This window comes from Battus philenor, unplaced genomic scaffold (assembly GCF_028537555.1).
Source record: "Battus philenor isolate CCGP_79_NKW_IND1 unplaced genomic scaffold, ilBatPhil1.0.hap1 SCAF_12, whole genome shotgun sequence".
Taxonomy (NCBI): domain Eukaryota; kingdom Metazoa; phylum Arthropoda; class Insecta; order Lepidoptera; family Papilionidae; genus Battus; species Battus philenor.
In genome coordinates this window covers 6,806,108-6,827,676 of record NW_027181674.1, presented here as the reverse complement: position 1 = coordinate 6,827,676, position 21,569 = coordinate 6,806,108, and the positions used below count along the sequence as shown (strand labels likewise).

Below are 21,569 nucleotides of genomic sequence, written 5' to 3'. Positions count from 1 at the left end.
CCACTGCTGGATCTCGGCCTTCCACGCATATTCCCAATAAGACGGACCCTTCACTTCTGTGCTCTGAATTATATTATACAATAAATTTAAAAAGTTTACTAAACAAATAATATCCTATAACCGTGTGAAGGACTTTAAGCGATAACAAAGTGTGGAAATAAATTGCTTTATTAAGGATATTGTAAAAGTGACCACATAAAGCGTATTGTTGCGTGCTGTTTTCAGATTCAACATTCGAACATTCTCCTTATGAAGTACACAAGGGGTCACCGTAGATGATGATTATGTGGATAATGTCATGAATTAAGAAATAAACGTTTAAGAGGCTACTTAAAAAAAATGTTATTACATAAATTTTAACAATATTTATGGTTACCGTATTAAAAAAGAAATCGTATTAATAGCTCTAAAATATGCGAGTACATTAAGAACAAACTAAACGATGCAGAATTTATTCAAGCTCGGCTGTAAATTGGAAAAAAGCGAATGAGGTCAGTAGCTTAGTATTAAACACTTCCTCATTTCAAGATTTATTATTCATACTCGCATTATAACAATGAATGAGTTTTGCATGCTCGATTATCGTCTTTATCGATAGATTTTTATCGTTGCTAATGTGAATATCTTTGTAATGTTCACATTGTTTTAAAGAAAGCTCTGTTTTGGAGACTGGGAATAGGTTTTTCTTCACCAATGCAAACTTCAATTCATATTTATTGAATGCGCTCGTCTGAAGGGATAACGGGCGGGGCACGGCGCTTGTGCAACTGCTGGCCCTTGGGGCCGAAAGGTTTTCGAGTGGCGAACATGAGGGGTAGGTCCTCTAGTAGGTAGACCTCCGACATAGTCGAGGTTGCAGTAAATCGCTGAATGTCGCGATTTTTGAGAGAGAAGTAGTCTAACGGCTGACATAATGAAGATAATTGTTTTTAAATTACGGAGGCGACTTCAATAATTTATTAATAGATTATACTAACAAAATTAACTATTGCTGGAATCAATAAAGGAGCATAAGTATTTAGTTTATTGTCTTAATCGTGCAAGCGTGTAAGAAATTAACTATTTGTCACTTTTAGTTATTCAAACAAACTCAATACGCAAATTTGGTGTAAATATAACAGCCTGTGCCTTACAATTGTTAAGTAAATGACGTCTCTGGCACTATCGTCAGCTTTATACGCGATGTCTCCACTACTACTTTCCTTAATTATTATTTATTTCTACCAATGACTCTAAGAAAAGGAAAAACCTTACGTCTAACACTTTAAACTCTTTTCACTTCCATTTAGAACATTTTACAGCTTGCTTGAAAAAAATAATAATACGTATAATAAAACCGTCTTACAAGTCGTGATGAGGATGCCCATTACCATATTTTATACTAAATATATTGTTAATATACTAATAAATTATACGACGTCTCTTTCATAGTTTGTGGGCTTGTAGTGTCTGTTATATTTTTAATAAGCATCCATCTGTGATCGAACTGGCATGTATAGGCTTGAATCATCTGCAAATGTGCTTATAAATTGATTTCATGTTATTACTAAAGTTATTTGAAATAAAAATATAACTGTGCAAAGTCGAATTTATGTATACCGTTGGTTGTTATTCAGAGTCCATAGTTACATGTTTTAATCATTCCGACTCATACCGTACCGCGTACAAGTTACGTAGTCATCGTCCTCACCGAGTTTAAGTGCATTTCAGTGCATATGCACTTACACGCAAAGTACCGTTCAAATTTTAACCTTGTGAGTAAACAATAAAACACAAGTAAATACCTTATAGACTTTAAAGCCTTATATAGAGTAGTGTTTATAATACCGTCCAGTGTAGTTGATACTTCCTTGTTAGTTTTTTTCTTTTCTTTGTTATAAATGTATTATTTTTTTATTTTAAAAAAGTACTCCAATATAACATATGCTTGTCTCGCGAAGAGAATTTATTTTCAGCCACAGGGCTTCCAGCAATGAACAGTCTGGTGGCCTGCCTGTTACTATCTTTTGTTCATCTACGGATAGAAGAATAATTGATTTGTACTTATTATGATTTTTGTGTATTAATTTCTATTCGTAAAATAAATGCTGAATTTTGTTAACCTTAACAAATTATAAAAAATATTTAAAAATTTCGTTTTGCTTCTTAATTGTAAACCAAATGCCGAAGAACAAGTTCTTGTAAATTTCAGTAGATTATTAATGCTAATGATCAACAGAAGCGTTCAATTGTTATCAGAAACAACTGTTGCTACTAGCCTAAGTGATTAATTAATTAAATAATTTACTTTTGACTCCTTAACAATGGTTCATGAAACGATGTCGTTTTAAAAGATATTCGGAAATAGGAGTTAAAACTTCAAAGGGTATAGGAAATGTATAGTTCACTTGCTACTAATGTATGTAACACCCTATCTAAAAATTAATGGTTTCAGAAATAACAAATGAAGCAATGATAATATAGTAAGAAAAAGCGTTTTGTAATTTCGGATATTTACATATAAAAAATAAGTATTGTTTACTATCTGTCCCTGTAGACTTTGTACTGTTAAATGTTATATGCCTGTCGCATTCTAATAGAAAACTAAATTAATGTTACATATTTCAGATTGATTACTTTATACAAGTTGATTAGAAACAGGTGTAAAGGGTGTAAAGCTTTTACAATAATAACTTATCACCCTGTATGTTATGTCTTAAATTTATGTATTTAATGTAACTGTAAAACTAAATATGAGCTAACACCTAAAATAGATTTTAATGATTGTTTAGTACAGAAAAATTAAATTTGATTTAATTAATTTTATCAAGTATGTTAAAATTTCGTTATAAGCTTAAAAGATATTATTATTTTCACCTACATAAAAGACTAAATTAGTGGTTAAATGAAGTCTTATTTAATCTAAAATGAAATATCGTGATAATAGTGTCACTGAACTTTGATAAAATATTAATATGACAATGTCTCGACGAAATATATTCATACATTCAGCAAAGTGATAATAAGAAAATACATGTGTGTGTAAATACATAAAAGATATTTCATCATTATAATTTCAGCCCTAGAACGTCCATTACTGGATTCTAGCGTTCCCCATAGATTTCTATTGATACCAATTGGAAGCAGCTGGTACCTAGCGTCTTTCGATTAACTTAATAATGTCTGCTCATGTCGTTGGTGGACATCCCACGGTCATCTGTGCCCAAACTGATATAGTTGCATAATGTATTGAGTAATGTACAGAGTGTAATTAAACGGTTCGTAGCACCAGCAGATAAAAGACGAAATAGTCTTTATTTTCATAATTTGATTTCATTTTTTAGAACCCGAATATACGTTCTGTGCGCTATGTGGCTTCCCAATTCACTGGTATAACACATTTCTTTTTTTTATAGATGATAAGTAAAATAAAGAAGATATGCGGTTTATTTCGTAATGCACATTTCGTAAAATAGATTACTTTATAATAAGTACACGTTAAGAATATAATGATCAAGAAGGATTAAGAAATTGAAATGTAAAGTCACTGTGTTTGTGATTATAAATAGTTAACATTTAGCTTATTTCTATTAGTTTTATTTCATGTAGTAAGTACACAGTTCCCTATTTGTAGCTTTCGTAATTAGTCAACTGCTATACGTAGCAGATTCAAAAGCTAAACAAAACAAAGACTAATTTAAAAATCGTTACAGTTCTTTAAGTACAAAGAATTGTATTTTAAAACCGCCGTGGTCTATCTTTTAATTTTAATTAAAATAAAAAAAATGCTTAATAAAATTTATAACTTATACTTTTTATTACCGCCTCGAGGCTGTAGAGATTTAAATATGTGACATGTTGTAAAACTAATATTAATATAAGTTTTGTCTATCGCAATCTTATCCGGGGTAGGGCTAGTTGTGATTCCATGCATGTAAGTTTACAATATAAATATATATGTACAACAATTACACACAAAAAGGTCGCGAATAATTACAAAAAAAAAATAAGGTTTTCAAAGTATGGCATTTTTACTTCATGATTCTTGTAGAGATGGTTGCTTCAAGTCGCCCAGTTTTTTAGTTATTTATAATAAAGATGATATATTTTAATAAAGAAAATCATGTTGTATTGAAAACATAATCTAGTAATCCATTGTACCATAAATTTTCCGCTGATGGTCCCAAATAAATAAATATATAATTATATGAAAAATTCGTTTTGTTTTCTGAATATTTCTCCTGATCTTAATACGGCTATAGAGAAAAGATGTGTTAAAAAGAACAGACGGGTCGAAATAGACGTCTATCCAAACTTGTTGGAAAAAGTCGTAGGTATTACAGTAACCAGTATGGTCAGATATATCAATAAAAAAACTATTTGATAATTCCGATAAAGCTAATGCCACCGCAGTGTACATTGACTGATAAAAATATTTTAAAATCAGTTTTATTCTCAAACTTAGTTGCCATAGTAATAACAATTAAGGTATTCAGGTATATATATATATAAAGAATCTTTAGCAAAAACAGCAATCGCTATTCAAATTATAAATTGTGAACGATATTAAAATGCAAAAATACGTTGACCTGTCTTTATGATATATTGACAAGTCAGTCTTTCTTAAAATAAGTAACTTGTTTGTAGGCAACTGCGTATACGCGATTAGCGGGCGGAGAGGAGTTCCCGCCCGAACACGTTTTTGATTTTACTTCGATGAACCCGTTTAGCAGGTGGAAGTGATTTACCACCCGAGTGCGTTAGAAAGGAAAACCGTAACCATTATTGATTGAAGGTGTATTCACAAATATGCAAAGAGTATTTATATTTTACACATGAATGGATGGTGTCTGAATTCAAATCGGCATTCGAATTTTAAATCGAACGCCCAAGATGATTCTACATAAAAGTATTGTGGTCATAGTGGCCGTCAATACGGAACTTGAACGCTAAATGCGTATGGTTTTACAAACATTGCATTGCATATATTCGGTCCACCTAGTGAGGAGCTATATACTATATTGGTTTTACAATAATCCAATGTAGTGCAATGCTCATACAATGTACCTAATAAGTTATACATACGATAACAAAGTTTGTAAGTGAATTGCTGTTACTATTGGATCATTATAGTTGTGAAAGTGATCGCAAAAAACACTCTACTAGGTTCGTTGTAAGTTATTGTTAGACCAGTAGACTTTTAAAACCTTAATAGCCAATGCATTTTAAATTGAAGAGTGCCTTTATACAGAAGCTCGATTTGATTTCAGGTTCTATCAAAGTAGCCCCTTCGTGCATTCTTATCATGTACACTAACGAAGACTGTAAATGATTCACAGTAGATGATATATAATAACATGTATAAAATAAATTTACAATGTAATTAATTTTTAATTATTCTTAAGCGAACGCTTAGTCTGTGAACTTGTCATTGATTATAAACATTGTATATTAGATAACGACGTCTACAATAAGCTTGACAGCGATGACCTGTAATTGTTGAGTCTGTTGCTAATTCATCCGTCTTTCATTAAAAAACATAATTCATGTCTCAATTTTTTGTTGCTTTTATAAGGATTATTTCATATATTATTAGTTAAAATAACTGATGCAATATTTGAAACGATTAATGAATAGTGACTTTGATGAAATAATTGTAATTTTTCATGTATTTTTTTGTGAAAAATGGTTGTACTTGAAGATAACTCATCACTTACCAAATCGTCAAGATAATATTATAACGTTTTGCCACTGAGAATTGATAATAAATTTTCAAGACCTTTTCTACAGCTCGCTGATAAGAATGGAAAGGCGGATTATCTTTTATAATAGAGTATTATGATCGATGTTAAAATGGAGGGCATACAACTTTGCAACTCCCGCAAAATATTTTTTAACTTCTTCATTTATGTACTTTTGGTATAAATTATATATAAGATCAAAGGTCTGCCTATGACAATTATTGAACGATTTGTGCGTTCGAACAGTAAGCATGTTAATTTTAAAATAATTTGATGGTGCCTATAAATTTTGTAACATTCTTATTTGTTTAACGATTTAGTAATATACATGTATTTATCTTACCAAAGAATATTTCAGGATGGGAAGATGGCCGCTAGGATGGCCTTAAATTTCTGGAATGGATCCTACAGGCCGACAAGCACATCGTAAGATCCACCCACCCACAAAGTCGATAGACAACAAAGTTACGTAAGATGGCGCTGGATGCAGATCGTTTCCAATTTTCTTCGGGAAATTCTTGAAGAAGGCCAGCAATATAGCAGTTCTTGTGATTGAAATAATGATAACGTTGATATTACAATATAGTTCATATATAAAATATATACAATACAGTTCATCACCATCATCGTTATATCAACCGATAGACATCCACTGAAATGTATTGGCCTTCCCAAGTATTGCCTAGATTACCTGTTTTGCGCTGCTCACATCTAGCAACTTCCTGCGACCTTAATTATGTCGTCGGTCCATCTAGTGCGCGGCTTACCCGCGGTTACTATTCAGCTGATCTAAGTAAACTATAATTTAATTAAACGCCTTCAGTCAAATCTGGGTGACAAAAAGAGATATTTTTTACATTTATTTACCATTATTTAAATCTCTATAATGACTGTAACATTTGTATTATTATTAGTACATTACTCTGATTCACAGCAAAGGTCTGATGAGGAAACTGACATATAAAACTGAGGCTATAATAGTAGTATAAAAGATCGTCTTTGTTTAGTTTCGGCCTTACAGTTTGTTGGTCGTCATGTAGATTAACGAAATGCGGTGTGCATATAAATAGTCGTGTTTGTATGAATTAAAATATTGCGCGCGGAGGTTATTGTACTCTATTAACATCAGTATTGGATCGGATCTAAAATATATTTTTAAAATAGCTATAATGAAAGAACAAATCTTTCGTTTTGTACCGAGCACTTGCGGCGGTACGGGTGGGAAGAGAATTGGCTGGTTCTATCCGTCAGTCCACCGTCAACGCTTCCACAGCTCCGACATCGCGGCGCTTTTCTAAGGTGCGATACAGCAATTTCTGTAGCATATTAGCTGGATAATTGAAACCGATTAAGCAGAGGACAGTTATTTGGGGCATATTAGATTTCGAACGCTAAACATGTATTGATTGACAGCGCAAAGTGACGTCACCACCGAGGTTCCCCCTTGCGCTTGGGCTTTAAAAGTTTCTGTCCTAATCACCTAAGAGTTTGACAGCCTCCCAGTTAGGTGAAATATCGGCTCGAGCCTATATAGTTTAGGCATAGAGCTCTCAACGTTCGGCAGTCTGTAAGCAGCGACAATTATACATACAGCACGATGAATAATAAAAAAAACTAGTATTAGCAATTACTTAAGAGTCGTATAATAGCCTTTGTTTGTTGTATGAAAATTTATTGTACAAAATATAGTTAAAAGTACGTATATTCATCATCTGTAGTTACTGGCGTTCATGCTGATAACAATGGTCCTGTAGTATGCTGATAGCAGTGTCCTGTATTATGTCAATGTACGAGAATCGTTTGGGTCTAGTTCAATTTACGCATTCCCTCAGTGTTTATGTGTACAAGGCACGTAACATACGCACAATTTTATGAAAGCATTAAGCCGTTGTGTTATTTTAAACAAAATTAGTAGTTTTTTTACTCATAGTTTCGAGACTGGTAGAGATTTTTATTATTAGTAAGCCTGTACATAATATCGCGTTTAGGTATGTGCCCTTAAAATATGGAATATTAGACATTTGCTGAGTAATTTCTCTCACTAAGGCGGTCTCAAACTGTAACAAATTGATAAGTTGGAAAAAGTTAAAAGAGAATGCTTGAAGATATGTTATTGTTAATTGAAAAGTGATTTTATATATCACGGAATCTCAATTTGTAAGTCGCAAATTTAAAGTTCAAATTTAATGTCATAAAATCTATAAACATGAAGTAAATAAATTTATGAAATGTTGAAAATTATTAGATTTCTTCGCGTAATCAGACACTTGAATTTTTTAACCACGTAAAGTATATTATACGTATGTAGATTATATATTTATGATGGTTACAATGGAGTGGGTTATAGTATCCAAACATAGATCTAATCTCAAGTTAAAGATTATAAAAAAATATGTTTATGTTTTATATTTATAAATTATTAACTTAAGCTTTCGATTTGTTTAGTTTTAAAATGGTCGTTTCTAATATTCAAATAGCTATTACTATAAAAGAGTATAATTATAATTTATACTACATTTACAAATTGAAATAATGAACTGTACTGTTCAATATCCTGATTATTCGGTGAAAATACGAATAACAGTGAATTTTGTGTTTAACTTGTTGATTCTATTGTGAATATAAATTGCTCATTTACCTAATAGAAACGGTAGTGTGGCTAATTAACAACAGGATCCTATAGTTTACTAAACATCTTTACTATGCCATTGGAAGTGGTCCCTTGTTTAATAACAATTATTATTTTTAATATACGGTAGGGGATGTCTAAATGACCATTACGTTTGAAAGAAAGTCAGCAAAAAAATTTGAGACTTGGGATTCTCAGTGTCGCATATGTTGTTACTGCATAAAAATGGAATTTTTTCGAAATAACAACCGTTGAACTTGATTTTGATAAAAAAAATATTAGTAACATATTACTGTTTTATCAAAAGGCTTACATGGCATATGAAAACAAATTGTATTTTATTTCTTAATAATAATTATAACTACTTTAACATTATTGTGTATTTTATACTTCTGCGTTACAAAATTACTTATTTTACATAAGAAAACAAATCATCTTGCAATTTAAAATGACCGTCCCAATAATTAAACGTATATTTTATATAACCATCTTCTACTTTGAGTGAAAATAAGGAAATATGAGTTTTTTCACCAGAAATGGTAGTTTCTTAATACTTATTTAATAACATATTTCAAAATTGAAATCTTACTTTAAGTAAAAAATAGTAACCGATTCATGATAAATACAAGAAATTGTTATAAACTTGAACCCCTAAATAGTCTTTGAAAAAGTTAACAAATTTGGTTAACCGTGTTTCGGGTTCAAAGAACCCACGTGTGATTTTCGAAGTCTAATGAAAACAAGGTGTATCGTATAACGCCTCATTTTTACTAACTTACGTCTATCAAATTATTCTTTTTCAGGGCGCTAAATTATTTGCTGCGAAATAATTAAAATCTTGTTTAAATTATTTACACGCTTATATGGGGACTTACGTATAACCGGCTAAGATGTCCATAAGGCTGCTTTTCCCTGCGCCAGACTGTCCTATTATCACTGTAAGCTCGCCGGCGTTGAACGTGCCGCTAACATTGTTTAATACAGTTTTCCGACCTGCGAAAAGTAAATAAATACTGTTAATACTACTTGAAGAACAAAGTTCGAGGTTCTTGGGAATTAAAAGGCTTAACTTTAATATATAAAATTAGAACGAAGTTGAAGTGGCAGTTGAAAGAAGAAGTAGAACTTCTGTTTTGGCTGCTGAACTTCAAGACCCCAGCGGCATAATAATAATTAGTAATCAATCCACAAATTATCTGTCCTCAAGGTGGATAGACGACCTTTAGAAAGGTGGGCGGAAGACGCTGGATGCAGGCCGCTTCCAATCGATTCTATTGGAGATCTATGATGTAAGTCCTGTCTATTAGTGGCCGTCCTAATTCATAAGTGAAACGCAAAAATACTAAGCAGTTCTTCTATGTCGACGTGGTTGTTGGTAAATATTACAATATTTGAATAGTAATTTCTACATACTAAGTAAATAACTTTTAATAATTTTAGTAATCAAGGTAATTTTTAATGTAAGATTTGTAAGTAAAAAATAACAATGAGACGATATACAAATAATCAAGTTGTAAGGTTTTTCTCACGTATCACGTGATTTAACAGCTCTGACGCAAATGAAGAGTTATTACGAAAATTAATGTTTAATATTTTTTAAAATTTATGCATATAATTTTATAAATGTATACATGAGTTAAGTAATGAGTAATGGACGATATATTTTTACCATACTAACTTATGCCATTTGTTATTTATAATTATAGGTGGAATGCCATTGTTTGTACCAGATGTTCGCAGGATGATTGCTCTATGAACTTGCCTAAAAAAATTGCATACTGTACGTCGAATACTATTATACTGGGAACAGATGTCTGAGTAACCGTCTCTCCAATAGTCGTTCAGAAACGAAGATACACACTATGCTGCGTAACAGGAACGTCACGTATTGAGACTGAGACTACCAGATATGTACATATCGTTTGATATTGCTAAAAATGCTTAACAATATGTATTATGTGAATCTTATGTATATAAAGTAATCCTATTTGTGTGGAGAGATTGGAAAAAAAAATGTCAATTATAATTATTTACCGCCGCGCAGAACCTTGGATTTGGATAGCAACAGCTAATAACTGATGATATTAAAGCAAAAAATTAGTCAATAGGAGTCTGATCTTACATCAAAATAACTCTGAACTACACACGTTTTTAACTACTCGAAAAATATTTAAAATTAAAGTGAGTTTGGCTAGGAGGTGATAATGCATCTGCAAAATAACTGCATAAAGACAAAGGCTTCGCTCACAATGACCGATCTTGCGCTACCCGCATTCCAACTTCTTGCTTGACCTTGACTATATCTTTAACAGAATTAGGCGTTACCGTGCGGAAGTCCATCCTAAGTAAGAAAAGGACCAATATTTAGCAACTTCCGCAAATACAGTGGTAGTCGTGCAACAAAGTGCACCGCCCGCCAGTCCGTTGATAAATGCGTATGTGGCAAACAATGCGAATTACACAACTGCCACCGTTAAACCACTCAACACGTGTTTCACCCCTCCACGGGGCATCTTCAGGAGTTATGTTACACCGATTAGTGTCACTCTGTGTTTGGCACTGCATGCCCCACTGCATGTGCGGAAGTGGCTAAATATTGGCCCTTTTCTTACTTGACTATATCTTTGTCAACCTAGTTGAGGGCCTACGCACACCGCGTCTACGGGTTCATGGTGACTACGTGATGGCGACCAACTGCACCTAAATATTATATTTCATTAAATGTAAATAAACTTTGCAGTAATATATCCTGGATTTTCATTTATAATGTATAGAAACCTTTTCTCCAACCTATTACATAATACCTTAAATTACTTGCGACTTGCGAAGTTTTATTTATTTATTAAAATCAATTAAGAGAACACTTCATAACAATATAACGTGGTCAATATCTGTTGACTTTGCAGATGTCATTTTGACTATTACCACTAATTTACAAATTAAATTATAGCGATTGTTTTATTCAATAATAACCTAGTATTATTGTAGATATCTATGTTATTTGCATAGTGGTTTGGTGTGTAGATTTTATGAAATTTTATGTCACGAGGTTTTTTAAATATTTTATAATAAAGCTTTTATATTTAATTAACGTCGGTAACTAGATTCCGCACACAGGCGATTGTATAATATTTCAAGGAAGTCGACTACTGATAAATTTCTTATCCAGGGTAAAGTCAATGATATGAAATTTATAAGACTACGATGGATGGGTTAATTAACAGCTTATGGAATCATCTCCTGACGAACCAAGGGCATCATGAATATACGTTTTTAAAAAAAGCATCTATAAAAATTCTTTTTATTTAATTTTTGTTTCTGAAATTTATTAGAAATCGCGATTACACAAAATGAAGTGCTAACGGTGTTTTACATAAGCACCTTAGCGTAAGGATAATTATTAGTATGCCTGTATCCTATATAAATGTATAACATGTTATTATCACAAAGATGAGTTTATTGACGTCGCACGCATCATAGTGAGTGCTGCAATTGTTATAACTTAATAAGGTCGTAAGTGACATTATTTAGCTCAGAATTAAGTGCCTTAGCAATTATTTACAATGCAGTGAATAAATATAAAATTACTACTACGAGTCCATATCAACCGTATCGTTTTATTGCAATTCGTTCCGGTTGATATAGAGAACTGGCTAAATTCTCTATTGTTTACGCTCACAATGAGATCGTGTAACAGTTTTCAATTAAACGCGAAAGTTATTATTGTTTCCGATGATCATATAACAAATATTTTTGTTTTATGTCATTGTTTATTACGTATGATTTTATGACGTGAATTGTATCTTTTCACTTCATTGATATCGCACATTTGAGTTATAAATGTGACGAAATAACTGATGAAACTGTTACGGATACCAATTGAGAAAGGCATACAACTTCCATGACGAAAATATTTACTAACAAATATTAACATATATATTTTGTGAACATAGGCAGGGCTCGTTATTTGTGACAGGTTATGTAATGTTGCTCATCTTGGATTCAAAAGAAAGTTTATTTTTAGTTTCTTGTGTGGACGTATCGATTCTCCCGTGGTTATGACGACCGGTCTTTGCTTTGGGTTATTAAGTCGCTACAGAGCGTTTCTTTAGAGCAGACATGTTTCGTCACTGTAGAGATTAGAACACAAAGGAATCTGTAATTTTACAATCATTAATTACTTTCTCTACCGCTAATTACTTAAGATAAATTAAAGGGTTTCTAACATCATCACTTCTGCATATTTATGTTTCTATTAAGAACTAAAAAAGCTTTATCTGAAAGAGACATAGTTTTAAGCGTACAGAGGCGCCCAAAAAAGTTTAGCATCTGATTGATATTTTCGAGCTTTCATCTTAAGTCTATTGTGTAAAAATGTTGGAATTATTAGCAATTATTAAAATTACGTGGATAAATATTCTAGATGGAAGACTAGGAGAAGAATTTGGAGGGTTAATAGTGAGGAATATGTAATAGCAGAAAGCAAAAATTAAAATTGCAAATATTCAAACAAACGTACAGTTAAATGTCAACAAAGTAAAGTAAACAGCGAGTTTCATGGAAAAAGTAACGGTCAAGGTTGTGTCGAAGGTAACGGTAGCGTTAGTCACAACAACGTTCGTGTTGGATACACCTATCATTTTATTAGAAACTGATTTATGTTCTAATTAAATCTATTTAAAATAGTTTTTCTTATACATATGCAAGGCAATTGAAATACATGAATATCCTAATATCTTGTTATGGTCATTTAGGTGCAAATATTTTAAAAACATATGTTATTTGTTCTATGTATATATACCTAAACTTTGTCGTTTCAATATGATACAAAGTTTTGGCTCTGGAAGATTATTTTTAGCCACTTGAACATAAAAATAGCAAGTAATTTAAATCATTAGATTGTTTTCAAATACTTTCTACGTTAAATATAAGATCAGTTTGTTTTTTTAACATTAACAATATTTCCGTTATATTTCTAGACCATTGTCAATTTAAAATATAAAAAAAATTTAAAATTTTTGGTCCTCACTATCATAAATACTCGAGACGAGACGGTACGTTTACGATTTATTTTGAGAAGTTTTAAGTTATGGTTTATTTTCTCATTTTATTCTCAAAACTAAGAAGTATCAATACAGCAATTAATCGGCTTTGATTTGGTTGCTGACAGTTGGATTCCTTCGATGAAAAGTGTATTTGTAAATGTAACAAGTTAATCTCATTATAAATATTAAAGAAAATCTTTTAGATTTCGTTAAAAAGTAATGGCTTATTTTGGATTAAATGAAAACACGAATATCCAAAGCTAGCACGAGAAACTCTAAAATTAATGCTTGCACTGTATGTTACTTGAACCCTTGTCCTTTCTTATTTTGATTCCAATTGATTGTTTACAGTTCAAAAGTAGCACCAACATGTGAAGATTTTTCTAAAAACTAATATATATTCTCGATTATGTGACCAACAAATAGAAAAGCACTATTTTTAATTATAAACAATCGTATAGTATGTACTATTGTATGATAGAAGTAACAATGTTAACGGTGACGTGTTACAACTAATGATGCATTGTATCATGATCTTTAGTAGTAATAGTGTGTGTGCATTTCAGTTGCAAATTATATCATCACGAATTAATCCCTTAAAATGTAGTTAATCACATTCTAATATTGCTCACCGGTGGGTCTCTTTTGCAAGGTATTATGTAGGGTAGCGACGTCTAAATCATTTGAGTAGGGTTTTAATCACGTTGCGGTTAGTTGAAATTATTAAACTAATGAGACGTATCATTACAAGATTATGTGCAACTGGGCATGATATTGTACAGTACATTTTTTATATAACGGAATATCACCGATTGAAATGATCATCCTTTCAGCAGTAGAATGCCCCTTGCTTGATATAGATTTTTAAAAAGACGCGCCCTGCATCCAACGTCTTCCGACGATCTTTACAACATCGTCTGTTTACTTTGTGGGTGGACGTTCTACGCTGCCCGTATTCTCCACTTGAGAAAAATAAGAATAAAACTCTGGGGGCTTCCTCTGTTTGCGAGCGGTGTGACGGGGGAGTATCGGACGCTTCGTTCCGTCAGTCCGCTGTCAACTCCTGCGGTGGCAGCATGTAATTATTTCCTCGGCCGTCACCTCGCCGCGCTTTCCTGAGACGTGGTGCAGCAGTTTCGGTAGCACTATTGGTAGCTTTATCATATATGTATATTTTTTTGTACTTGCTACTCTCTTACTTAACTACTAATCGGAAGTCGTCATACTTAAAACTTAGGACTACCGCTACCAAAGCCGCAGTGATAACTGAATAATATGTAATTAGATTACATACCCATTCGCCGACAATACGATTAGAGTAGTAATAGTCTCGTTATTAATGACAAATGCTGGTTTATTAATAGTTTTTATAATTTTCTCATATATTCGGTAATACGCGAAGACGATATTAATGAAAATTATAAATGAAGATGAAAACATTTAAAACAATAATTTCCTTTTTTTTACCCTGAGTGCTGCCCAAGTATCATCGGCAGCTTCATCAAATTCAAATGGGCAGAGCGAAGAAGGCGTTTAGTTTGTAATAGCTTTTAAGGAAACTAAACGAGAGAGCTCCGTGGGGAAGCTTAGTGGAGTGACCAGGATCATGACTCATAACTCTAACATTACTACCATTTCGGAAGACGTTAACGCTAGGTAAAGAAGTAACTTAAGCAATTTCAGTAACTCTTCTACCTAAAATAATCGCGAATAGTTTTTCTATTCCTTGTAAATTACAGTTAGAAAAAGAATGTGTTGTTTGGATGTTTGACACATTGCACATGACTCGACACCAAAAAAGGCCTGTTGGGATGTAATCATGTAAAATACATAACGTGCCATTAAGTGGTTACAATAAAAATTTAATAACATGTCTTACAGTCTAGGAAAATAGGCAACTTATTTTTTTCCGAAATCTTTGTCTATTACGATTACAGATATAGATATAATTATTGAATGAATACAATAAAATCGATAAATAAAGTGATCATTGTGAAATGATTTTTCTTTGGAATGTGACAAGCCAGTAACATTTGACAACACAAAGTTTGACGGGCAGTTAGGTAATACTTATTTTGATTTTAAAGTGAGAGTTTTTCTGGAATATTTCTTTTATGCGATATGTTATTTATGGTCGGATTAAGTAAAAAAGGCTTTCTAAATTTTATATGGTTCTGTAGTCGTCACATAAAAGTGTTTAAAATTACTTAAACAGTTTATGAATTATAAAAAATGTCATGTATGTAATATGAACATTAACTATTTTATTGCTTGAAACGATAATATTACTATTCATAAAAATACAAAAATAATTGATTGGCAGTTGTATTAATTTTTTTCTGCGTAAATGTTTTTGACTATAGAGGATAATTATTTATGTACAACTTTTGTATGTAGTTCCAGTCAATAATTCCTTTACCGAAGTTACTTTATGGTCACCAATAAAGTCATATAATATACAAAATTTCTATAAAATAGGTGGAAAGGTCTGGAATTTTAGTTCTTTTTGCACGTTTTTTTTATTAAGAATAAAGATATTACATATGAATATAGTTACGTGAGCTTTTTGCTTCTGAATGACTGACGGCCACTCATTTTCAATTGATTAATGCAATGGACCGTGCCGAGATTCCAGCGGGTGTCCTACAGAGTAATAGAAAAGATTTAGAAGAAGTATTCTACCACCTTAAAGCTTTAAAAACCAAAAGGTATATTGCATTTAGCAATAATAATAATAATAATAAAACAATAAACCATTCTAATAACAAAGACTTTCTTCCACTACTGTATGCCATAAAACTTATAACCAATTTTTGTTAAAACTTATTTTTATGGAAATTACCAGTAAAAGCTTGTTCAGAATAAAGCTCAAATATAATGGAACGGGCTGATTACAATTCCGCAGGAAATTTAAATTAAAAGAAAATCTTACTTTTAAATTTTCTACCGCTATCCAACAATACCTTAGTTCGATCTAAAAATTCTTTTTATTGGTTATAGGCAAAGCATGTGACCCCTGTCTCGACTGATGTTAAGAGATGACGAGGTCTAAAATAGTACATGCTTGTCTAGAAGATACTTATTCACCTGTATGCCTATCTTAGACGATTTTAAATTTCATAATGCAAATCATATATAGTACAATATTGCGAAGTAAAAATTTTAAAAATATATTTTTTTGAGATGTAATAATTAATGGATTATTTTAATAATGCCTCAATGTTTCCATTTAATGGCTCTACAAAGGCAATTACATATCATATTATAGGATTAAAGTTGTTTTGGCCTCTAACAATACATGTGTATTAAAAAAGCGATGTTTATTAGTATTCGTGTTACGTTTTTATACAATTTAAACGTAATTTTAAGATTTGCGGTGCAATTAAAAATATAAGCGGTTATAATTTTTATAAGTAACTTGTTTTATAGTTACGATGGTAAATTGTAATTTTTTTAATGATCACGTTTTCTTTTACGATAATAGTTTTGTTTTGTACACGCGTTTTTTTAAATTTGTTATTTTTTGCATAAATGTAATATCAAAAATTGAGGAAAATTTTAAATTTTAATAACTAAGTTAGGTAACAACACAAAATATGTAGATGCAGACATTGTTTAGCACAAATTAATTGACTATATCAATTAATTTGTGCTCTTCAAAACATCGTGAAGGCTTGTAAGGATAATCGTGTTGCAAACAATATAGTATTTTATAATCTTATATAACTTCTTTTTTTCCCCGTCCCGGATCCTTAAGATATCACCGACAACCTACATTGATCAGACTTTCGTCCTCTGGCATTGCAACATTTTCGATAGATGGTGCAATATTTTTTGCAATATTTTAGATAGATGTCTCGGATTTTCCTGAACGTTGTCCATCCGAGTTGGATTTTGCGAATGATTTCTTTCTCGGATTTAACGCACTTATCAAGCGAGACGGTGTGTCCCTTGTATATATTATCGTCAACTACTTGAGTAGGCTCCGTATGGTGGAAAAATAGCGATGTACTAAACGTTTTACCAACCTTTAGTACGTTGCTATTTTTCCACCTACTAGGTCAGAATTAAATTATCAATAAACTAAAATTAGAAGAGTTATTAAACAGCATCATTCTGCTTATTGTTCTAGATTAGAATCGTGAGCAGAGTATGTCCTATAGGACGTATTATAATTAATATGGTACGCGGCCAGCGACTCGGCGCAATCATGCGCGATTCTTAGACTCACAGTCCGCCTTTGAGACGCGCCAAAGACGCGGACCTAAAGTGTAAAGAGACCGGAATACGAGAGATTATACACTACACTTATATTTATATTGATAATACTCGTACACTATTTAGTATGTCAAGCGGTATATGGAAGGTATGACGGCGTCAGTAACGAGGAAATTTTTTCAGACGCCGTCTGGAACTACCGCGTGCTTCGTGCTTCGTCACGTTGACCTGGACTCGATGCTGGTCCAAATGTTCTGAGGGCACGGGGGATTCCCTGAATACCTGCATAGGTTCAAACTCAGAGTCTATTGTGTATCTGTGACCTGGTTGTTATTTAGCGGGGTAAGAGCGGAATACCTGTTTTAGTTGCAGGAAAAGATCGAGGACGGAACCATCGCATTACTAGTAAACGACAAAGGAAGTCGTCCTGATAGAGTACAGCAAGAAGGTCATAGTGGAAATTATAAAAAGGGAGAAATAGGTCGGAAAAATAGGAAAACAAAAGTGATAGATACTGTGATTAAATAGTGAATAAAAAATTGTGATAATATTATGACATTAAATTAGCAAGTAAAATAAAAAATCGAGATAGTAAAATAATAAAATTTAAAAAAGGACACATAAATAAGAAGAAATAGATCAAAATATTTAACACTTGTAGTACTTTAGGGAAGGCGACGGAAAAGAGGCGATGTATGAAAGGAATATATGAAATGTGTATGTAAATGTAAATGAACGGTATGAAAAGTGATTGCAAAGGATGATAGAGGAACGAATATGTGATATTGAGATGGATAAAAGCTGATAATGAAAATAAAACATTAAACATGGATAAATTATTAAGAATTAAATAGTCCACCCATGATAGAGAAGGTACGAGAGGAACCAAAACAGACCATTAAAAAAGAGGACAGCTAGGGGCATTCAATTCTCTGTCACTTCAAACCTCGAAACACCAACAAGGCTAACGAGCAAATATTTGTGCACGTCAAAAAATAGGAACTGTACAAACGTATAACGTAGGCTGTGCAAGATTTTGTATTTCAAAGGGTAGTTATTTATTGCATGGTATCCTTACTATTTATTCCTTTACTATATTTTATATATTATTCCTCTACTAGGTGGACAGACGTCAAAGTCAAGGCCCCGGAAGGCAACGTAAGACTGGGAATCGTGGCGAATAATGGGGAGGCCTCGCAGGGCGCGATTTGTGGAGTAATTAAAAATATAAATAGAGTAACTAAGTTTTTAAAAAGCACCATGTTTCTCTAGTAAATTAGACACAGGTATGAAAAATTTAAATATCTGTTTAATCTGGTCATTGGCAGCCTAGGAAGTAAAATTTACAATACTAGAACGCTGATTCGCTTACGGATTTTCAATGAAATTTTTTTGAAATATATTTCATTTCATTGGCGGAAAAACCGACAGTAGAATACCGAAAAACCGATAACGGTAAAAACCAAAGAAAATGAAAAAGTTATGTTACTTTAACCAATTTGTTTAAATTTTTTTAAACTTTACAAACTGAAGTCTGATATTAATATCTGTATTTGGTATTAATATGGAATCATTAGTTTTGAACGATTTAATTGTCATTAAAGTAACCATTTTCGTTAATTATTAAATGTTCACAGTAGCGAACTTTATCTATCTTTATATATCTATAACTAAAATTGAAAAAAATGTTTATTTTTATCGGAATGTAAGGCATCGGTCTGTTAGGTAAAATTCTAACGACCGAATTTGAATAATAAACAATAACTATTGTTGTTGTGTATCATTCAAAATACTTATAAATTAAGTAATGTACATTACACAAGACCCAAAATTATAAGCGGAGGCACAATAGCCATGACACGGAAAAATGAATAATTATATTACTTTAAACTAGTGCACGCAATACAGAGATAAGAATTTAACTGTTTGCCTGATATAGCGGCAAATTTATTTATAACCTAAAAGAAAAAAAAATTAAAATCATATCAAATCAATTTTACGAATGAAATAAACGGAACAAATTATTTTAAAAGTTATTACTATTTTTTCCTTTCATTTCTTCAACTTGTTTATTACATAGGAATATATAATTGACTTCGTATACAACTTTTTACCTATAGATTACTTTTATTACTTAGAGATGCAACAAACTATTTTAATATTCAATATTGTTTTTAAACACTAAATTAATGTCTTTTAAAGAATATAAAACAAGGAAGTTAACACATGAATCAGAAAGAAAATTAAGACAATATTGAAGTTCAATTTCTTTCGTCTTTTATCATAAAACTCCCTTTTAATATAAATATAAAGATTGGAGTTATAATAGTAAAAATAGTTGTTATTAAAGCAGAATAATAAACCTGTTATGTCGTTTTTCCTACTAGTAGCTAACGAGTTTCTTAATTTGAAGCGGTTTGGCGAATTATATAATAAATAAGCAGCTAATTATGCAACTATTATTAAGCTAAAATATTTTTTAGCTTTACGCTAGTTCAATTCGTGTATTCATTATACTTTTATCATTAAACACGTGATAATAAGAGTTCAACTTTAGATAACTGACAAGGGCGGCCATCTACTAATTCTTAACAAGTAAATTGTATCAAAATCTTTATCTCGTGGAAGAAATGAACAAAGCCTGTTACTTCTTACCTCCGGAGAAGATACCACGTCTTACTTTGTAGACGATATCATCAAAGGAAATGTTGAGCGAGTCTTCCGACGACGAAGTGGAGTTAGTCTCTTGAGACACTGATTGGTTGTCGACAATCATTTTAGTAACTTTCACTAGCACCACGATAACTCGGAAGGTCGCTACAGCACAAAAACAAAGAGTTGGCTTTCCATTGCGTAGTCATAGAACACTGTTAGCGTATAACGTAAACAAAGAACGATGTACATCAATGCAGAGACAACTCACACGCAAAGACGTCTGGCGGCATACTGGTTGCGCGCGAGACGCGTGCGTCTACACTACGATTATCGCTCGTTACCCCCACTTCCCGCGGTCTACCGACAGCTGTCAAGCTTGGTTAAGTAAGTGCTTTCTGTTATCTTTTGTAGATTTTTTTGTACAATTATTAAGGACGTTAGTGAAATGAAAACGAATCATTGTTTTTAGATTAACCAGGTGTTTAAAAATTAATACAAAATTAATTGCCTTATAATCTCATGGTTTTTATATGATCTAAAGACATGATAAAAATATTTTTTATTAGTATATCTTATAAAATTTATCAGGGTCCTATAAGTTTTAATCGCCACGATTAGTTGAATTTAAAGTCATATGTTACGTAACTAGAATTTGGTACATAATTTTTTCTTAAATAAATTATAATTAATTTAGAATAGAAAGTTTATTAGTTTCGACGTAAATAAAATAATATACTTCGCACCAATGTTAATATTATTTCTAAATGGTTTGTCGTAAGTTATCAACGTTTATTTGCGGTCAGGGAACACATCAAAATCTAGATCCTATGCAAACAAACTGTTTACTACGGTTCGGTGTGTAGACGCGCTATCAAATTGTAAAGTTCAACAGTCATAATTGAGTCATAGAGAATAAACGAACTCCCTCTAGTATTACCTTTGTTAGTACAAAAAGATATTACATTAATTTGATGTATCGAAATTAAATTTTACGTTGTTTATATATGGGTATTGAAAACTTAGAAGACGTTACGACTTGAAGTGCGTATTTGTCAGACCATTGTTTTGCATTAGTCATTGTTTATTAATGATTTAGTAATACCAAATTATTGTTTATGAATATTGTAAACATTTGTACTATATGATGATAGTAGGTAGGTAGTAGGTAGTGTTACGCTAGTTAGAATTCATGTACTTTCATTGCGCTAATTGACTAAAGGATATGTCCAATTTAGAGAAACATCAATTGTCTTATGTTACGTAAACGTTCGTACATTCAACATACGGGTATATAGGGTTAAA

The 21,569-nt window shown here is 31.9% G+C and overlaps 1 protein-coding gene across 1 annotated transcript in view; it reads right to left on the bottom strand.

Annotated features, from left to right (window-relative positions):
* LOC137932659 (ATP-binding cassette sub-family G member 1-like) overlaps positions 1–20,539 on the bottom strand; it is a 35,826-nt gene extending 15,287 nt beyond the window's left edge. Inside the window, exons 1-2 of the mRNA XM_068776287.1 lie at positions 20,268–20,539; positions 9,225–9,342 (exon numbers count right to left, since the gene is read on the bottom strand). Of these exons, the coding sequence (XP_068632388.1) occupies positions 9,225–9,342; positions 20,268–20,388 (239 nt within the window). The 5' untranslated portion in view covers positions 20,389–20,539. The remainder of the gene's footprint in view (positions 1–9,224; positions 9,343–20,267) is intronic.
* Positions 20,540–21,569: the final 1,030 nt, after the last annotated feature.